We start from the raw sequence: 18,777 nt of genomic DNA on the forward strand, positions 1-18,777 counted from the left end.
TGTAAACTGTCAAACAGTGACCGGGCCTTTTTTACCAAAACTGCAGGGGAAGCCTTTATTATTCTAATATGTGCCTTATTTATTTATTTATTTTAGAATTTACAGTAGTTGCATCTACTACAAATTTTTCAAGACTTTCCCAACATCTGCCTACAACAGCGCTTGATCTCAGTTTTGCGAAATAAAAGGCGAGTAGTGGGCGGATGCACAAAGATCAACTCAAGGTTTTTCAAAAAAACAAACTCGAAGGGGATAGAAGCTAATAAAAAAAGATCAGATGACAACGTGGAAGGTGTCCCTCGTAGTGTTGAACCTGCAGAAAATTATCAGCTCAATCAGCAGCCTGCCTCAGCTTTACAGAGCGTCATCATCAGCTCAACTTTACTGTTATGGTTCACTCTCACTGCTCTCATAGTGACGTTTTCAACCACAGGTGGACTGACCAACTGACCTACACTGCCGTCCCAAGAGCCATGCCACTAGCATGACTGAAAACAAATGGTGTGAAGTGAAGTCATCACAGCCACTATAAAACATTTAATGGGGCATTAGGGTCGTTTGTGGTGCTGTTGAACCGCATTATATTGAGAGGTATGTTTTAGCTAGGTTAACCAAATAAACTGACCACTGAGTATATACCGCCTTGTAAAGTTGTTCCAGTCAACGGGTTGGCAAACAACACAGAGCAACATTATCATCCCCTAGTAATCTAAGTCCAATATTCACTCTCAGTATGGTTCTACTGGTCAGCTGCCATTAGACAGCAGCAGAAAGCTGTGTGTGACTCATGCAGCAGTGAATGGGATATTGTTGGAAAGTACAGCATGCTCTGTTGACCTTCCAGGCATAAAAAGAGCTAAAGACACAAAGTGACATAACAGCAGGTCTACCTTGGCCATAGGTTCCTCTTCTGGACCCAGGGGATCCTGTGTGAGAATGAAAACATAAGGTTACCCAGACAAATACACACAGAGATCCTCTGAGCTTTAAGTCACAGCTAATTCCTGCCAGAGTTGACCCAACTTTGACTTTAGGAATCCCCAAGGATCTATTCCCAATTTATACAGGTTAGAGCTACGAGCTTTCAATTTCAAGCTAGGCTGTATTTTTTTCCATTTCTTTTTGGGACTCCTGATCTGGCTCTGTGACACTGGCAGTTGTGTGAGTGTCAAGGCAAGCGGCAAGGCTGAGCAGACAGATATGGCTTCCAGGTAACAATGAGAAAACAATGGTATTACTATATTTCTGAAAATTATTACTAACTTCGTATTAGTATTAATGAAATCAACACAAAAAGTGTTAAAAATTGGATGGGTATCACTTGCATTTTTTTCTTCTAGCTTTACTAGCAACAGTGCAAACCCTGAGCTTCAGTGCAGAAGTCTAATTTCTCAAATGTGAAATCCTTTCAAAGTCAACCTGAAATTTGATTTCTCATCACTGAAGCTGTTTTTGCACATGAAACAGCATCTATACCTGCAGCCCCTGGGCGATTCCCGTGGCAGCAAATGAGAGAACAACAACCTCTTTAAGCACCCAAACTCCGCCGAAGAACTTCATACAAGCACATGGTCCCTGTAGCCCTGTTTGATGTGTGATGACTCTTGAGATTGTCTTTTTCATGACTGTGAGTGCATCCCCACAAACTAATGTAGGCACAATAAATGCTCCGCATCTGCTTTTGTTTTGTTGACTCTCCTCATGATTAAGGGGCCCCTCGAAACAACAAGCTACTATTTATCATTATTTTTGTTCATTATCATCTTTTTAAAGCATATTTTAAGTGTTTGCTGTATATATGAAATGCCTTGCAGGCAGGATCAAAGGTTTTCATGACCTTGACATAGACGACGTCAGCTTTCAGTGAGAGTTTTTGATATCCAGTGCTACAGTGACATTTGGGTCAGTACCAAAGCAGTGTTTAAAAACAGTTCACTCTCCAGAGACATTTGTCCTTAGAGTCAAAGCGGAGGACAGCAGGGGAGGAACTGAAAAACGTCTCTTTTCTGGCAGCCTCCTCTGCTGATCTGGTCATCTATTATTCCGTCCAGCGAGCTGGAGCGGTGCAGCAGCTCAGCTAACCGCAGTGAATGTGATTCCAGGCAGCGCCCACGGCCCAAACTGGCCCTGCTGTATTTGGCTTTACAAAAACTTTAACTCAGTTTAAAAAAGGAGGGGGTAATGTCAGACCATAAAGATAGCTTCGAAATTGGTAGCTTTCAGTTTAACATGAAGCTGAAGTGAAGCAGTTTTAGTGAGTTATCTAGACAGGTTTCCCACAGCTGCCCACACTTTCCTGTCATCACTAACCAGTCACTACCAAACCATGTTATCACTGGCCATGACTATGTCTACCATTCACACACATAACACTTCCATTCAGATGTGTGTGAATGTGTCACACTGATTAAAATGTGCTTGTATGTGCTGAATTAAAATTGTGCTTTTCATGATGCCTAAAAATAAATCATAGACATTAATTTCATTTATAGTGACGATATTTAGCTTTTGAAAGAAAGAACAAACCAATTAATCCTCTTACATATAAAAAGTTTATTTCATAAGCCATAAAACACAGATTGCTTAATTCCATCCGCTCAGGGTTTTCACTGCTGCAGCTTCTGGAGGCTAAGGTTAGCAAATGTTTTGGGGATTTATTCAGTGATTTGGGGAAATGCAATTATTTGTTTTCTTGCTGAGAGAAAGGCTGGAAACAGGGGGGAAAGGCTATCCTGGCTCTGTCCAAAGCTCAACCATATCCCTACCAGCACTAATCAGCACTGCAGCTAATTGGCATGTTGTATCTCATTTGTTAAGTTTGTACATAAATTGAACTGAAAAATGTCAATGTGTCTTTTTGGTGATGGATACATGCTGGAATTCTTTTATGACTGGCAGCTGACAATCTATCATCCATTCAGCAAATTACCCTTTTAAAAATCTGTAATGTGCAATTTCTTTGAATGAATTCTGGCACAACCCACATTGCCTAATGGTAAAATACGTTACACAATTTGATGCTGTCATGTTCAGTAGTGCCTCAGCTGCCTCGGTGAGAAGCGAACACATGACTCCCTCTCAGACGGTTTAGTGTCATGATTATTTGTTTTCACCATTTTACATTAACAAAAAGAAAATTACACTGCCTGTTGCACTTATACTGTTAAGTTTGAATTCAAACAGGTCATTGCAGATCCAATATTAAATTTCTAGTTTTAATTTCATATGAAAAATGACATCCCAGTAACACCCTCGCCAATCAGTAGTGAGTAGCGTTCTGTTACTTTCTTTTTGGTCAATATGGATCCTGTGGTATCGGCTGCTTAACATCTCTTGTTCTTAATGTCAATCAAAGAAATATGTACAATTATTTCTCCAAGTAAACATGCTAAATCCTGTACAGCTGTGTCAATCTTATCCTAAGTTTATTAGTACTATTGTACTTGTACTGGTTTTGTTGTTTTTCCAATATGGGAAACAGCAGAACGATTTGAATCACTGAACTCAGGCAGTAGACAGACAGAAAACAGATTACAGCACCTACAAATAAAACACAGAATTCTGATTGTCTATTTTAGCTGTACATATAAATGTAAAATAAAACCATGGGACTCATATCAACCAAAAATACTCCAGACAACTGATCATATTTAGAGACTAGTAAGCCACAGAGTCAAGGTTTTCCACTAACTTTGACCAGTACAATTATTTTTTTTTCTTGACTTTCACAATATTAGAGAGTGAGAGAGAGTCCTCTAATCCTCTGTATTGTAGGAATGAGGCCTAAAAACAGGGATAACCATAAGCAGACTGAAGGCCAACACTCATAAAAGCCCTGCTCACCACAAATGTGGTTGGTTGGGAAATGCACTCATTTTTGCACAAATGACTATGTGTGAACCAGTGAGAAGCTGCCTGGGCATGAGAACAGAAGTATAGTTCAACTGAGACCCTGCCAACACCGAAGTCAGGCTGCACCACAATGTGAGAAAAGTCCCTGATTATAACACAATCGCATGTGATAATGATCATGGGTAGCTTTTCTGAATCCATGCAGCTTCTCTATATTTGTTTGCTGTAAGGACTGTACTTTGGTTAAAATAACACACACACACACACACACACACAGGGGTATGTTGTTAATATGTCCGCATACAGAGAGCATGCTCATCACGAATCGAGTTTGGCCTGTGGTGCTGGATTTTGGTCCCTCAGAGCCTCTCTGTCATGTTTTGTGACTGAACAGGCAAGGTGAAAAGCAAAGCATTCAGTCCCAAGACTCTGTCTTATTAGTGTAAGTTTAGGTGAAGCCAGTTTGTGTCATGAAAAATGATCTTGTAGATAACACTAAATTAAGAAGTAAAGGTCTTCACTTATATGAAGAGATGGAAGCCTTTATGTCAGTTATGACTTTGGAGCTGAATATGATTTAGAGCTATAATATGTCATACTGTGAGTGTGTATATGTATTAATTGCTTTGTATTGCCAATGTGTGAACGGGTTGCAACATGTCTTAAAAAATGAGACCTTCCCAGACTACCTAGGTTGTCTGAGGACTGAATTCTATGTAAAGGACTCTTTAAGGATCGGATAGGAAATAGAATAGTTTTTCCAGGAAAGTCCAAAGGACGTGACGTGCCTCGCCCCTCTTCTGCTCCCATAGAGCACTAACAGTGCGCAACACTAGCTATTCACTGGCTATTGTTAGCTTCACAATGGAATCCGCTAACATCAGCTAATGACCAGCACCCACCACAACAGAGTCCAGCACAAAGTCCAAAGTCGCAGCTAAGATTACTGCAAAGCATGTGGAGGATATTGCAATGCTGTAGTTTCAGCTGGCTAATGTTAGCCAGTTAGCTCTAACTTCTATCTGTGCAGTATAGACCTGCTCTTGGTTGCTTTGTAACATCAGTTGATAAAATGATTTGCAAATGGCAAGCTAGTTTGTATCCTGGAGCCAAATAAAATATAGGAACATTACAGATAGTAATGTTAATCTAATCCATCTTTGATGCCATATCATTTTTATGGCTATGGTGAACACACACGTAGAGGTGTGTAGGGCACAAACCGTTTTGAACTAGTTCTGACTTTGGTGTCCTTCAAGTCGCACTCTCTCATTCGTTGCAAGAAGACAGAAACTGAGAAACCGCTGATTTAAAAATGAAAACAGAAACAGAAAGCCTTTCATGTGATGTAACCAAAACTCTGTTTCAATTTTGGTAGAAAATGTACGTTCATGTAGAATGCCACCATTCATAGTAAGCTGATTGAGAAAAAGGTTTTCATGGCCTTTAAGGACTGTATGTGGTTAGAAGAAAAAAAGGGGAAAAAAACTACTGACTGAAGCAAACCCCAGCAAACCACAAGTTATGAGAGTTGCCAAAAATCTTGTTTTCCATCTACAGGTTGAAGTCCTCAAGATTCTGCATTAAATACCTAACGTATGTGACAAATTAAGTTCCCTGGCCATTTGCATGAGGTGAATAAACACAGTGACATCAATCTCAGTTTAAAGACAAAACAGAAAGCTTGAAGTACGTCACCTGCACCAGCAACCAGCTCCTTAGCCCGACTGTGGAGACAGAAAGCAACCGTGTGAGACAGATGCATGACACCATTTCATAAAAATGATTAGCTTCTATCCACCAGTCCCTCACTTCAGAATCACTTTCTGATTTACTGCGAAGTTTTCATGGGAATGGAATTTTATTATTATTCATAGGGGCATCAGTGTTCCAGCAAGTGTCTCTTTGATGATACATGCAAGGCTGCAGAAGCCATAGGAAAAAGTGAGCTGTGTGACTATGGGGTGACAGCTGTGATTGATGGGTTAGGGTTAGGTTAAGTGCGGCTCACTTCTCCAGGCTGGGGGAGCGGGTGAGGAGGTTGGCCGAGGACGCCGCCTTCTTGTCCAGACGTTTCCTCTGTCTCTCCGGGTTCCCCAGTTTCTCGCTGTTCCTGCGGACCCTGGAACACCAGAGGACAGAAATCAGCCTCCAGGAGTAAACACTCACTGTGCGTCCACACAGACAATAAATCCCACACAGGTGGATGCTGTTACACCACTATTAATGCATGCAAAATGTCCAGCAACTACCATTTATTCTACCACATATAGACACATGCAGAGCCTTTAATGGATTTCATTCCCAACTTTCCCATTAGATAAACCTGGTTTAATACAACTTGGGTCTTATTTCTTGGTTTTGGCCATCATTACTGTCTGTAATAATAAAATTGTACTCATCAAAGTAACTGACCTTTCGCTTAGGCCTGTCCCTGTTAGTTATTATTGCTGTTCCTGTCAAGCTTTTCAATGTAACACCGCATGTACACAGTGTACAGTGATAATGGTGGCAGATCTACCATGGAAGTTTGTACTCAGCTGATGATATGCTGACCCTTGGTCATGCAGATAACCTTAGGTTGCTACTCTATGTAGCCAGGCAAGCTAACGTTAGCGGCTTTCTTTAGAGCAAACAAACACACAAGTAACACGAGCAGTCAGACGGCCAGCCGACAGTTTACCCAGAGCAGGAAGTGGGGCTGAAAATTGCGTTGGGTGTTTACAGTACACAGTTTGAGTCGTAACTTTACTGTTCAGCGGTAGCTAAACAAGTTTGGCTACCTGCGCATTTGTTTACAATCTGTCTGATCATGTTTCCTGCCCCATCTTACGATGTCGTTCACTGTCATCATTGTCATCATCATTATCGTTACTGACAGAAATGTTGGACTAAACCGCAACAATTGGACCCAAGCTGTAAAAACCGCTGGTCTAAAACTAAGATTAGTTCTTTTAGTGGGCTTCAACTCAAATCCTAATCTTAAACTGGCAATTTGTGGAGGAGAGGACTGGTGAAAATAAAGTTATGCTCATGCTCAGGGTCTGAGAATGAATCCAACTGGAACAGATGGACAAGAACACACACAAACATGGCATGTTTTAAACCATAATTAAACTCTTGTTGTCTTGTGACACACCCCCTGTTTCCTGGTGACACGCCAACGTACCAGAAGCATCAGCACAGAAAGGGGCTGAAAAATCTTTTTTGTGTCTATCTAATCACTGGCTAAGGTCTAGGAAGCGAAACTCAGCTGGCAAAGGTCCCCTCCTCACAAATCTCTGCACTACTAACCTTCAAATAGACTGTTGAATGTTAAGTGTAGAAGGGCGAGGGCACAGGCACAACTTTCCTAGTACCTTAGGTTTCCATGGAGGGGCACGACAGAGCTGAGCTGAGGGACTAGAGCTTCTGCTACCTATTAACCCTCTTACAAGTCACAACAAGGAAGTAGAACAAAAGAACACATGCATGCACAAGCACATACACAGGTAAACAAAAGCAGCGGCGCTCTGGCACTGTGCTTTCCAACCACGAGAACAAAGGCAATCACTTGAGCCCACAGTGGAGAACAAATCACAGCATGCGAGAGACCTTTGATTCGTTGGAGGAAGAGAATGTTAGAGGGATTATTAGAGGAGAACTTTAGTGAAAAACACTCAAGATTTCAGGGAGTTTGTGTGTTTCTGCAAAACCTAGTTGAATGGCAGATAATGGCGCCGTGTCAGCTCTGCACATCTGCATCGTCTTACAGAACCACCGACTGTAATGCTTTGTGGCTACAGTGAGGTTGTAAAGGAGAGGACTACTCTGTACATTCTTTTGATGGATATTAACTCTGACGTATGCTGTTTGGACAGATTTCAGAGCAGTCTTGCAAACCCTCTGACCTTTCTCGTTCGCTCTGGATGTATATGTGCTGTAACCCTAAGCCTGCTCCGAGCCCACTTTGTACATTATGCTGTGTTCAATTGCCCTCACATTTTCCACTGAGCTCAAACCTTCTATGTGCCGTTAAGCTAAACTTGGATTTGTCACTCAGTGTGGACGAGTGCTGCCATTATGTCCTGCTATAGCTTTATGTTTCCCCGCCCCCTTCTCAAACACATGGAGAAGAAAGCACATGGAGGCTGGAGCGAACATGATGACAGAACATGTCATCCCCGTCAGGTTTCCTGCTCTAACACTGCATAATTTCACCCTGCCACGGTTGCCGATTGTTCCATGAGGGGGTTTGCAGCCCAACTGGGGTTCACAGTCACACAAGTCAAAATCAAGAAAATTTTGATTCATCAATAAAAGCCATGCAATCACTGGCAGCAGAGGAATGATTATGAAGACAGTGTTGGTGTAGGGGAGAATGGTGGGATAACGCACAGTGGTTTCTTCTCTCCCTCTTGGATGGGGGACAGGGGTCCAGAGCGGGAGCTGAGGCTCTGGTCTGAGGTTCTGACTGAGGTCAGGCCAGAGCCCGGCTCCTCTGGAGAGCAGCTTCCATCCTGGAAGTCCTCCGTCTGGAGGCTTCTGATCGTGGTTGGCTGAATGGGCTCCTCCACTGACGACATCCAACTCAGCTCTTTTTCCTGCTCCCCTCCTTCGCCCTCATCTTCCTCCTGTTCCTCATCCTCCTCTTCCAAGCCAGGGACACGGTGGAGCTTAGCCCGCACGCCCTCAACCACAGGCTCCCCTGGTGGGAGGGCGTCCTCTAGTTGCAGGCTCTGGACCCGCCTGGGGAGAGGGACCCTGTCCTGCTCAGTGACCTGCCCTGGAAGGGTGGGCTCTGTCTGGGTTGATCTGTCTGTTGTTGCTGGTCTGAGTCTTGGCTTCACGGACACTGAGCCTCCTATGTGGCCATTCGCATTGGTCACGATGCTGTCTGACAGTTGGCTAGAGATCAAATGTTGAGGTCAACACAGAAGAGCCATACAGGCAAATTACAGATACATCATATGAGCACAACCAGGCTTCCTCACAGACTAGCATGCTTGTGATGTAGCAAGCAATACAGCTATACATCAAGTGAAATACAACAATGATGGCCTCTCATCTTGGTGCGTAGGTCCAGTACCTGGTAGCAGGGTGGCGGATCCCATCGACAGCTGAGCTGGAAGACAGTTTTCTGCTGCTGGTGCAACTATCTGAGCAGCACACTTGGTTCAGCACTCGCGCAGCACCCGGGTTCACTGGGTGGGATTAAAGTTCATGATTAGTGATTTCTTTCTCTTCACAGATAGGTTTTATGGTCTTTGCACAGCTACTTGTTGAGCCACAGTGACCCTGGGAAATGTTTTCCCATCCAGAAAGGCTGTAGAGTAATATATATAACATGTTTAGGATCACTCACCTGCAATGAGCTGCTGTTTCAGTAATGGTAAGAGCTGATCATGGAGGCGGATCCTACGCAGGGCATCAGCCAGTGAGGATTTCAGCAGTGTGATCTCATCTTCCTGTGCCTGCAGACGCACCTCCATCATGGAAGTTCGGTCTGGGAACTCGGTGCTGCTGTCTGCTGACACATCATCTACAATGACACCAGAAAGGTGGCTCAGAAAAGCAGGGCTCATTGTGAAAAGCCTGGCCTGAAAGAGCCTAACAAACTAACAAGATGAATCTGGTTCATCATATGAAGGCAGGCCCTGCTGTAAGAACTACTCGTTCATGACTTTAAAACAGACCTGAAACATCAAGCACAGACATCAATTCACAATAACGAATAAATCGGCAAGACAAAACTGCAGCGTTAACAACCGGCGGTACTAAACATTAAATATGATGAATAAAAAGGAATGTAAAAATTAACAAAACCATTGCCACAAAACAATTATTGATATTACTGCATATTTTATCCATTTTGAAAGGCTTAAAAAGTAATATAAAAATGTAATTACTGTAAATGTCCTTTTCATTTTTGAATGTACAGTAAAAAAATAAATCTTGCAGCAGTATTTTCACTGCTGATGAGATTGATGCAGGTCTGAAATGCACAAGTTGGGAATGGCTCCTAATGGACATCAAATTGTGATAAACTGGATATGTGCTGGAACTTGACTTGTGTTCATATTAAAGCAGTACTGAGGCACTGCTGGGGAGGAGTTTCAGTCTGGCTAGTACATGTAACACTGGCTTACTAAACATTCCACTGAAGAGCCAGTGAGGAAGGTAGTAAACAACACAAATTATAAGTGAAACCAGCAACCACCAACTTTAATCTCATAAACAAGACAGTCCCAGTTTTTAACATGATAAACTGAAATGTACAAAGTACATTTCTTTATTTTTCTCTTTGGATGAGAACATGACATCAACCAATTTTAGCCAAAACACAAAAAGACACCAGCAACCTTTAAACCGCAGCAACCGCACTAACCTTTACAAACTGGAACACTTTTTCCATGGAACCAAATAATTTGTGTCAACCCAACTGATGGAAACACAATTACATTGTTTTTTTTCCCTCAATATACTGAAGGACTGTATAAAATTTGCCTGACATTTGGGTGGAAACAGAGAAGGAAAAAGAACCTGAATACCTAACAATTCAATAACAGATGACTAAAACTCTAACAAAAATGTTCTGGTTCATTAAGTCAATCCTCTGTGTATGTGTGTGTGTGTGTGTGGCTTGTATTTCTATCTTTGTGAGGAGTGATTTCTACAACTGTAGTGAGGCTATTTCTGCAGCCGGTCCTCATATATACTATAATGCATGAGGTGAGGACTTGGTTTTAAGGCTAAGGTTAAAATCAGGTTTAGGTAAGGGTTACAGTTAGGGTAAAGGTTGTAGATAGGAACTTAGTTTTGATGGTTAAGGTTATTGTTAGGGGCTAAGGAATGCATTGCCTAGGGTCCTCACAAGTATGGAAAGATGAAATGTGTGGTGCATTTGGCGTGCTGTTCATTTGGAGAGGAGACTACAGATGTTTAGAGCATTGTACTCAAACAGAGGAGAGTCCAAAGCCTCTCAAAGACTGCATTGTGTGTTGAGTAGAGCTACAGCTCTGGTGTGTTTGTGAGTGCATATGTAGGACATGGCTGGTTCTGGTCCAAAAAGTGTGTGTATGTGAGTGTGTGGAATGCCTCCTTCTGTTCTTGTGTCACAGGACGGAACAAAGCTGTGCACAGTGAACATCGAGGAGGATATTTTCCTGCTGGTTTTCATGATTACTCAGCCACTCGATTCTCGCTCAGCCATTTTAAGTGTTATTTTTGCACTGCAGTCCAACAAAGCACAGGCGTTAATAGACCAAGAAGTTTGGAGGAAATGGTCTGCCCACTCAGTAATAAGTAGGTTAGAGGTCCTCCACTCCTTTCAGTACAAATCCTTCAAAGCCTGTCTAAAAGAGATCCACAACCTGGAATTACACAGTGCCAGTATTTGTAGTCTAAAGCCCCATTCCCACATGGGTCTAAAGTCTCTGGCAATTCACATACAATACTCCCTAACGCTGTACTTGTTTAAAACTAACTTTCTCTTAATATTTACAATTGGTCTATGGAGAACAAAAGTGGCAACATGCCAATAAAAGCACAGGTTATGATGGTCTTACATTAAAGTGGGACTACCATCAATTCTGAAATCGTGGCAGTGGCCTTCACTGACGTCAGCTGCAGTGAGAACCAGGCCTTTATTAGAAACAGGTTTCTATTCTTTATTTTTCACAGTTTCATGAATATTTTTTAATCATATTTTAGTCAGATGTCTACTTTCTCTGTTCCTACTTAAATTTTCTATTACTGACATACACCTCCTCCAGGTTTACTTATTGTCTTGACAAATTCATCATAGTGTACATTTCCAGAGCATTAATTCCATCAGCACATCAACAAAATCAAATCATACTCACTGCTGCTCGGAGTTTCTCTTTTTAAACGATATGCAGTTCCAGTCGCTGTATCCAATCACTTCTTATTTGCTCATTATTTGTCAATGAAACTCAATACTTGTGCACAGATGTTTCACAAGCTCAAAGGGCAGAATCCCTGTATTCCTGATTGGCTTTTAATGTGAAACATCTGCAGGAAGTATCTGTTCTTACTGGCAATAATCATTATGATAACACCACTGAAATGTAACATGCTGAAAATGACTCAGTCATGTCAGGTATGTCATTATCTACTATGACCTCAATTCAGAGGGTACAGTAAAGCACCTGGATGATACACAGCATGCACACACAAGAGCTGTATTGCAGATCGTCTTCAGTGAAGACCAGACTTTGGCCACCCTTTCGATTTAGTAACACAATAATTAGCTTTGCCAGATGAAAGTAAATTATTTTGTTAAAGCCTCAAACGCCATCATCTAGAAACTAAGGGTCAGGCCACGGTCATGAAGTAATTTCTTTCATTGTATGAAAAATATGTCTGTCACTTTTCTTGGTGTGTTGCAGTACCGGCATATAGATAAATTATATGCCTTGTTAACAGCAGGTCATCTGCACAGATGATTGCAAGGCACGGCCTGGATTTAGATTTCATGCCTGCTCCTGACTAGGCATTAGATGTATGTCCAGTGTTTGCAATAAGAAACCTAAATGGTGCATCCAGCATGACTAGTTATAATATTATACATATAATAAGTTGGACTTACAATTTACAAGATCAATTTTATCTTAAGACTAGGTGTGTTTCAGTGTGTTTGAATTTAAAAGACCTGCTCCCATACAGAGTTATGGCTTGAATCGTTGCAGCTTTTTTTTTTTTTTTCAAAGATATTTAGCCGGTGATGTTGGACAGTAAATATAAGACGAACATACTCTCAAATGAATGCAGCAACTTTTTAAAATTAAAAAAACTATATTTGGCTTTTGTCCGTTTTACAATCTTTCATTTCTCAGAAATTGGCCTTACTAGTTTTATTCTTTCTCATTTGTGCACATATTTTGATATTGCCTTGTATTTTATCACTGTCGTTTATTGCTGTTATTGTGCCTTTTTGCCACTATTTGTGCCTTTTTTGCAACTGATGTTACTTTACATGCTTTGTGTTGTTCACTTGAATTTGCACAGCACATCATGATCTGAAAGAATTGCAATCAAAATCAAAGTGGGCTATGATTAAATTCAGTTGTTATCCATTTAGAGCTCACACTGCCTCATTATAAACACATCAGCAGTGTTAATTCAAAATCATGAGGCCTGTCAGTGAAATCATTCCTGGGTTTGATGAGCTGTCATCCATCGTCACCATTACTACACAGGGCCACGGAGGAAAAACATCAGAACGAAATTCATTCTGGTAACAGAGAATGACGTGACACTTGACTGCACTCAAAGGTTTTATGAGGTGGTCTGAGCAGAAGTGAGCTGACAAGGAAAGAGCTGGCTAAAAGCATTAGGTGTAACTGCAACCGGCCTTCATTCAGAATAAAGACCACATAAAGTCCTATGGACACAGTGGAAGGACAAGACCACAGCAGCACTACACTAATAACTCATAACCATGCTGTAAAATCTCGGCGTTAGTCTGTGTTAGGTTATCACCACAAGCGAAAGGTTTTAAAATCCACTGCCATCTTTCCCTCATAACAGAGCCTAGCAATGTTGTGGACAACCACTGGTAGTAAAGAATTCCAAACCACCACAACAGAAAGGGTCACACATGTAAAACACACATAGACATGAATTCTTATCAGGGCGCCCCTGCAGGACAAGACAGGTGTTTATATCCGTTTTTAACAGACACAGAATTGAATCCCATGATCACCTGCTCCTCCTTCGCTTTCTCACTGCTCCCCTCATTGTTGATATCCAAGATCTAATCTTCATGGTCTTCGTGCTTTAAACATGGCTCATCACTGCAAAACCAGCACCACTGAGCCCTTCTCTAAGGAGCTGCACAAAGCCTGGTCTGCACATGGCAGGCATTCAATCTCTCCGGCTTCCCTGGCAGATTTCATCAGTCTGGTATTTCAATTCCTCGTTCTTGACAACACATGAAGGACGTTCCCAGTTATTTTCACTTTGTCTCAACCTGTCTTTTAGTAAGCGATTTCTGACCTTCCTTAGCATGTCAAATGAAAACACCAAAAAATGACATCAGAAGATAAGTCAGTGCAATATTTCAAACTGATCCGCTTCAGTCTGAAAATGCAGAAAATGGCTGTTGTCTTCTCCTGCAGATGCATTTTTGATGAACAACAGCAGTAAGTGCCAAGCTCACATTTCCTGTGACTACTTCAGAATAAAAGTCATCTCCTGTCCAGTTAAATGCTTTTCACATGAAATCACAGCGGTAGGAAATGTTCTGTTTGCAATAGCTGCAACTTAAAACAGCATTTCTTCTGGGAATGTTGAGACCGACACTCAGTTCATAATACTGCACATATATGTTGCAATACTTTCATCAGTGGGCCATAGGCTCATTCACCATTGTGTCACTTTATTCACAGGTATACAGTGACTAAACATACATTTATTGAAATGAAAATCTTCGAGATATACCTTTAAGGATAAGATTTGTGTATTAGTGCATAATATATGTAATTAAAAGCCTGATAAACCTTGCACTGTATATGATTACTGCCTTCAGTGAATAAATGAAAACAGAAAATGAAACTCTCTTTGAGTTTTGTGAATGCCTGGATCCAGACTCCCACACTTGCTGACAGTGTGCTTGGAGCTGGTAGCTGCTGTATGGTGACTGTCAACACCTGAATCTGCCTGTGCCTTTGTCAACTGAGTGATACAAAAGCAGCCAGAGGCCTCATGGAGGTTTTGGCACATCAGGACTATGATTCAACGTGGCCTTTAAGACATTTTCCTATGGTGTAACAGTTTCACTGGAACAGGGATTTCATCATCAGTGCTTTTGCAAAACGCCTGGAGCTGATCCAACTCAGCAGAGAGGAAACGTTCCTTCAACAATTAGGTCTGCTTGGAAATCCTGCACACTGATTCCCCTTCAGATTAGCAAGTACAGCGTGGAACACGGCAGACCGCTCAATCAGCTGAAAGTTAAAACTATGGTAGGCTTTTTTTAGAAGCATTTTTTGCTATATTTGTTGAAATTCTCTTTACATCCCATTAAGTACAATAAATCAAATGCTCTGACAAAAAAAAAAAAAGAAAAATCCAGTGTCTGTGGCTGTCGCAGGGCTGGAATGAAGTCCATCCCAGATGAAATGACTGGATGGCCAATCGGCCAGCCTGCAAACCTACACACCTGCATGTATCCACATGCACTCAATTCGCATGACGGGAGTCTTGCACAGGGCTCGGCAGATATGCAGCTAAAGCTACAGCAAAGTAGCCGAACAAGAATGGCAGAGAACGTGCAGCCAAAATTTCCAGTGCAACCGACTGTTCACCTCCAACAGCTTGCACTCCTAAAGACTGCAAAAAAGAAAGACAAAAGGCTCAGACTAGGGATGCCCCGATCAAATTTTTTACCACGGATACCGACTGCCGATCATCTATGAGTTTGGGCAATATCTTTATGATATTATGATTTTTAGTATTATTTCTTTTTTTCTCTAATGCTGCTTCACTTGTTAACACTGTACAGTTGCTGTTGAATCACTCGCTGGCTGTTCTGACATCCACTTGCAAAGTGCTGCCTGCTCACGCCTCTGCCTACAGTCACATGACGGGTTCATCGCTGGGCAGAAGGCCATAACAGCCATTAGGTTGATTTTCTTCCCCGCTGCTTCATCTGTGCAACTTTGGGTTGAAAATCTGATCTGTTTTTTAATAGCTTCTGTACTTTCAGTACTATTGAATGTATGTATTCGTTATTCAAGAAACAGCAACGAGGATTATCCCGTGAAACTCCTGACCACTGATTGTTAATGGAGCACAAACAGCAAATATTTATGGATTTATAGCCAATACCTATAAATCAAATACCTGGATGTACTGGCCACAACCTTGATGGATCCGCTCAGAACATCCTTACTTCCTTTCTAATTTCATGGTGTAACAGTTAGTCATTATTGGCTGAACGAGTGACTGAAGGGACTCGAGGGGCTGGAGCTGGAGTCTGGCCTGCAGGCTCAGCCAGCAGTGTTTTTTAACAATCATATGTGTGCACCGGACTGTCACCCACCTCAGCCATGTGGGCCTAAAAACCGCACTGTTGCTAAATGTAATCCTGTTCTGCTGTAACTTAACTTTATTTCATTTATTTTTGCATTTTTTGCCTTTATTGATAGAATAGTGGAGACAGGCTGGAGACATGTGGAGGGTGGCAGCTATCGTGCAACAGAGGTCCCCTGCTATGAGATGAGCTTACTGGAGAAATCAGACAATAACCTGGTCTCTCACATGCGTGTAAACACACTGATTGTGCAGTAGATGAGTGTCATCAGATCCTGAGGTATGTGACCTACATGTCACTAGTATTAAAATGAGCAAAATGGAAAATGACACCACTCGCATGACAATAACTTAGTGTTACGGTGTAGTTGGGATGACACAACAGTGGAAAGACCCTGTGATATAATGTGATGTGAAATCTTTTTTTAAGAATTTTCTTTTACAGATAAATGTGAATTTAAGAAACACGAATAACATAAATTGTCCACAAGTAAGAGAACAGATACTCCAGTTCTGTTTCCATCAAATACACTGAACAAGAGATGACAAGACTATAAAATGAAACAATGTGGAGTACCTGCAGTGTAACGGCAGCTCCAGATTTCATTCAGACTCTCCCCTGACTTGACGTGATTGATGTCTCTACAGCTTCAGAGTTCACACTTCCTCTCTGATCTATCAGAATAACAGCCTGCATAGAAAGCTCTGGCCAGTGGCCAGCGCAGGAAAAAGGAAGCGTTTCATGAAGTGACACAAGCAACTCATTGGGAATTTCCAGCGAGACCACACACACTACTTCTGCACAGACACGTACGAGAAAGCAGTAAAAGAAGCAGCTGGTTCTGTCTGTTTGTATAAACCAATCCAATATTTTTTTGATAATACAAATACTATACTGATGCCCAAACTCAGCTGACAATCCTGAACACTGACACTCTGACAGAGTCGTGTCATGCTCACCGCTCTGCTGTCGCTTTCTCTGGTCAACACAAACACTGTTTGCACTCATCACTTCTTTCTAATCGCTTCTACTGCTGCTTTGTTTCTAATCACTGTGAAGCTACTGTAAATGAAACTCCACACTGCCTGCTGTTTTTTTCACATTAAAAGTCCAGCAGAAAAGGAAAAGCTTCTGCCAACTCCACAGCTTCTAATGTGAAACACTTGTGCAGTAGAAACGACTGGAAGTCATTAGTAAATGCGAACAGCGTAACATGACCATGTTTTATAATAGCAGGGATGTCCTGATCGAGTTTTTTTGGCCTGGATCCGAAGCCTTTGCTGCATCTCAATTCCCTCTGTGCCCCCTAAAGGCAACACAATGATCCTAAAAAAAACTGTATCTGACACGCAGAAATAAGAGTTGTAGCTACTAAATCTGACCCATGTATTTTTTACAAGCTGCTTCATCCAAAGCTACAGAAGCTCCTGGTTCAAAACTATTAACAACATTTATAAGATTAAATTATTATGATGTGACATGAATGAAAGATTAACTGGGAGAATGCAGCTCTTGAAACTGATGTGATGCAATCAGCTGGAGAGAACGGAGAGCACTTTACGAAACAGACAAGTTCAATTTCAACCTGTCATCAAGTTCCTCATGGGATTAACATTAATTATTGAAGCTGATACTGTGTGACCCACTGCCAACGTCTGCCATTCCAACCCATGAATAAGACAGCCAGCTAAACATGAGAGCTGCGACCTGAATATTTTGTACACTGCTCTTTGCTGCTGATAATTAGCCTCGGTTGGCGAGTTCATGCATTTTGCCAACCTGTCAGAATTCTCACCAGAAATGTGTCAGCGAGTCTCACCTGTGCACCCAAATAAGTTCATTTTCACAAGCATATCCAACAAAACGCTGCACTGAGGAGTCTGACTGTGGTAAAAGAGAGCAGTGCTGCAACAGTAGCTGCCTGAGGTGGACCAAACAGCAGAGAGGCTGGGATTCAGTTTTATTTTTAATATGATCAATAGGCTTTTTTCTAAAATAGGATGGAATCAACACTGTTTCTAATGCTCTCCACTGGTTGCCTTGCAACTTAACACTGATGGCAAGACTGAACCCCACCCCCCAAACTGTCCAATGCGTAACCTCCCACAACACAACATATCAGCTTACACTTTTACACTTTCAAAAGTTTCTGCAGATTGAATCAACAAGATAGAGCGAGTTAATTAGTGAGGCTGGTGGGTGTATTTTGTTACCAGGATAACTGTTCCCCGTTTCCAGTCTTTGTGCCAAGCTATTCTTACCAGCTGCTGGCAGGACCCTCATATTTATTGTACATTCATCTCTCTGCACAAAACGGAATAATTATATTTTTTCAAAAAATATGAACTATTCTTTTAAACAACTGATAAACACATAGTATTGACAGGAATATAATCCTGCAAACTGGCATGTCTTTAAAATTATACAGGAGATACAAACATACCTGATAACAGAGTGTTGTGGAAGGCCCCAGATCTAAACACAGGGCCGTCCTGCCTGCGCAGACAGTCAGTGGCTGGAGCTTTAACAGCCACCCGAAACCCTCCTCACTAAACACTACCTGATGATAAACAATTAAAACATTCCAGCCCTCGTTTTGTGAGGCTGTTGCTGAAACATGGACGGAAATGCAAAGGAAAGCAGAAACACATGCTAGAAGCTCGTTCCCTCTGCAGGCCTCCTGCCTCCTCCTTCTGAGGAAAAACAAGAGCCTTCATCAGTCAGCGAGGCGCATCAAAGACTCAACATCTTTAGCAAATAGACAAGTTTCCCTTTTGAAATCCAGATGAACCCATTCAGCTCCCACTCTCAGACAATGACGGATGGACACACTACTGTTAAAGTGTACTGTCAGCAAATCTCCCCCCACAAACCGTGTTCTCACATCT

At 41.8% G+C, this 18,777-nt stretch overlaps 1 protein-coding gene across 2 annotated transcripts in view; it reads right to left on the reverse strand.

The window, feature by feature from the left end:
• eml3 (EMAP like 3) overlaps positions 1–18,777 on the reverse strand; it is a 51,437-nt gene that overhangs the window by 18,032 nt on the left and 14,628 nt on the right. The window contains exons 2-7 of one of the 2 annotated variants that reach the window (XM_041964491.1): positions 9,197–9,373; positions 8,921–9,035; positions 8,230–8,739; positions 5,864–5,974; positions 5,551–5,579; positions 891–926 (exon numbers count right to left, since the gene is read on the reverse strand). In XM_041964491.1, the coding sequence (XP_041820425.1) occupies positions 891–926; positions 5,551–5,579; positions 5,864–5,974; positions 8,230–8,739; positions 8,921–9,035; positions 9,197–9,373 (978 nt within the window). The remainder of the gene's footprint in view (positions 1–890; positions 927–5,550; positions 5,580–5,863; positions 5,975–8,229; positions 8,740–8,920; positions 9,036–9,196; positions 9,374–18,777) is intronic. The other variant, XM_041964492.1, reaches the window with a different exon arrangement.

This window comes from Chelmon rostratus, chromosome 23 (assembly GCF_017976325.1).
Source record: "Chelmon rostratus isolate fCheRos1 chromosome 23, fCheRos1.pri, whole genome shotgun sequence".
Classification (NCBI taxonomy): domain Eukaryota; kingdom Metazoa; phylum Chordata; class Actinopteri; order Chaetodontiformes; family Chaetodontidae; genus Chelmon; species Chelmon rostratus.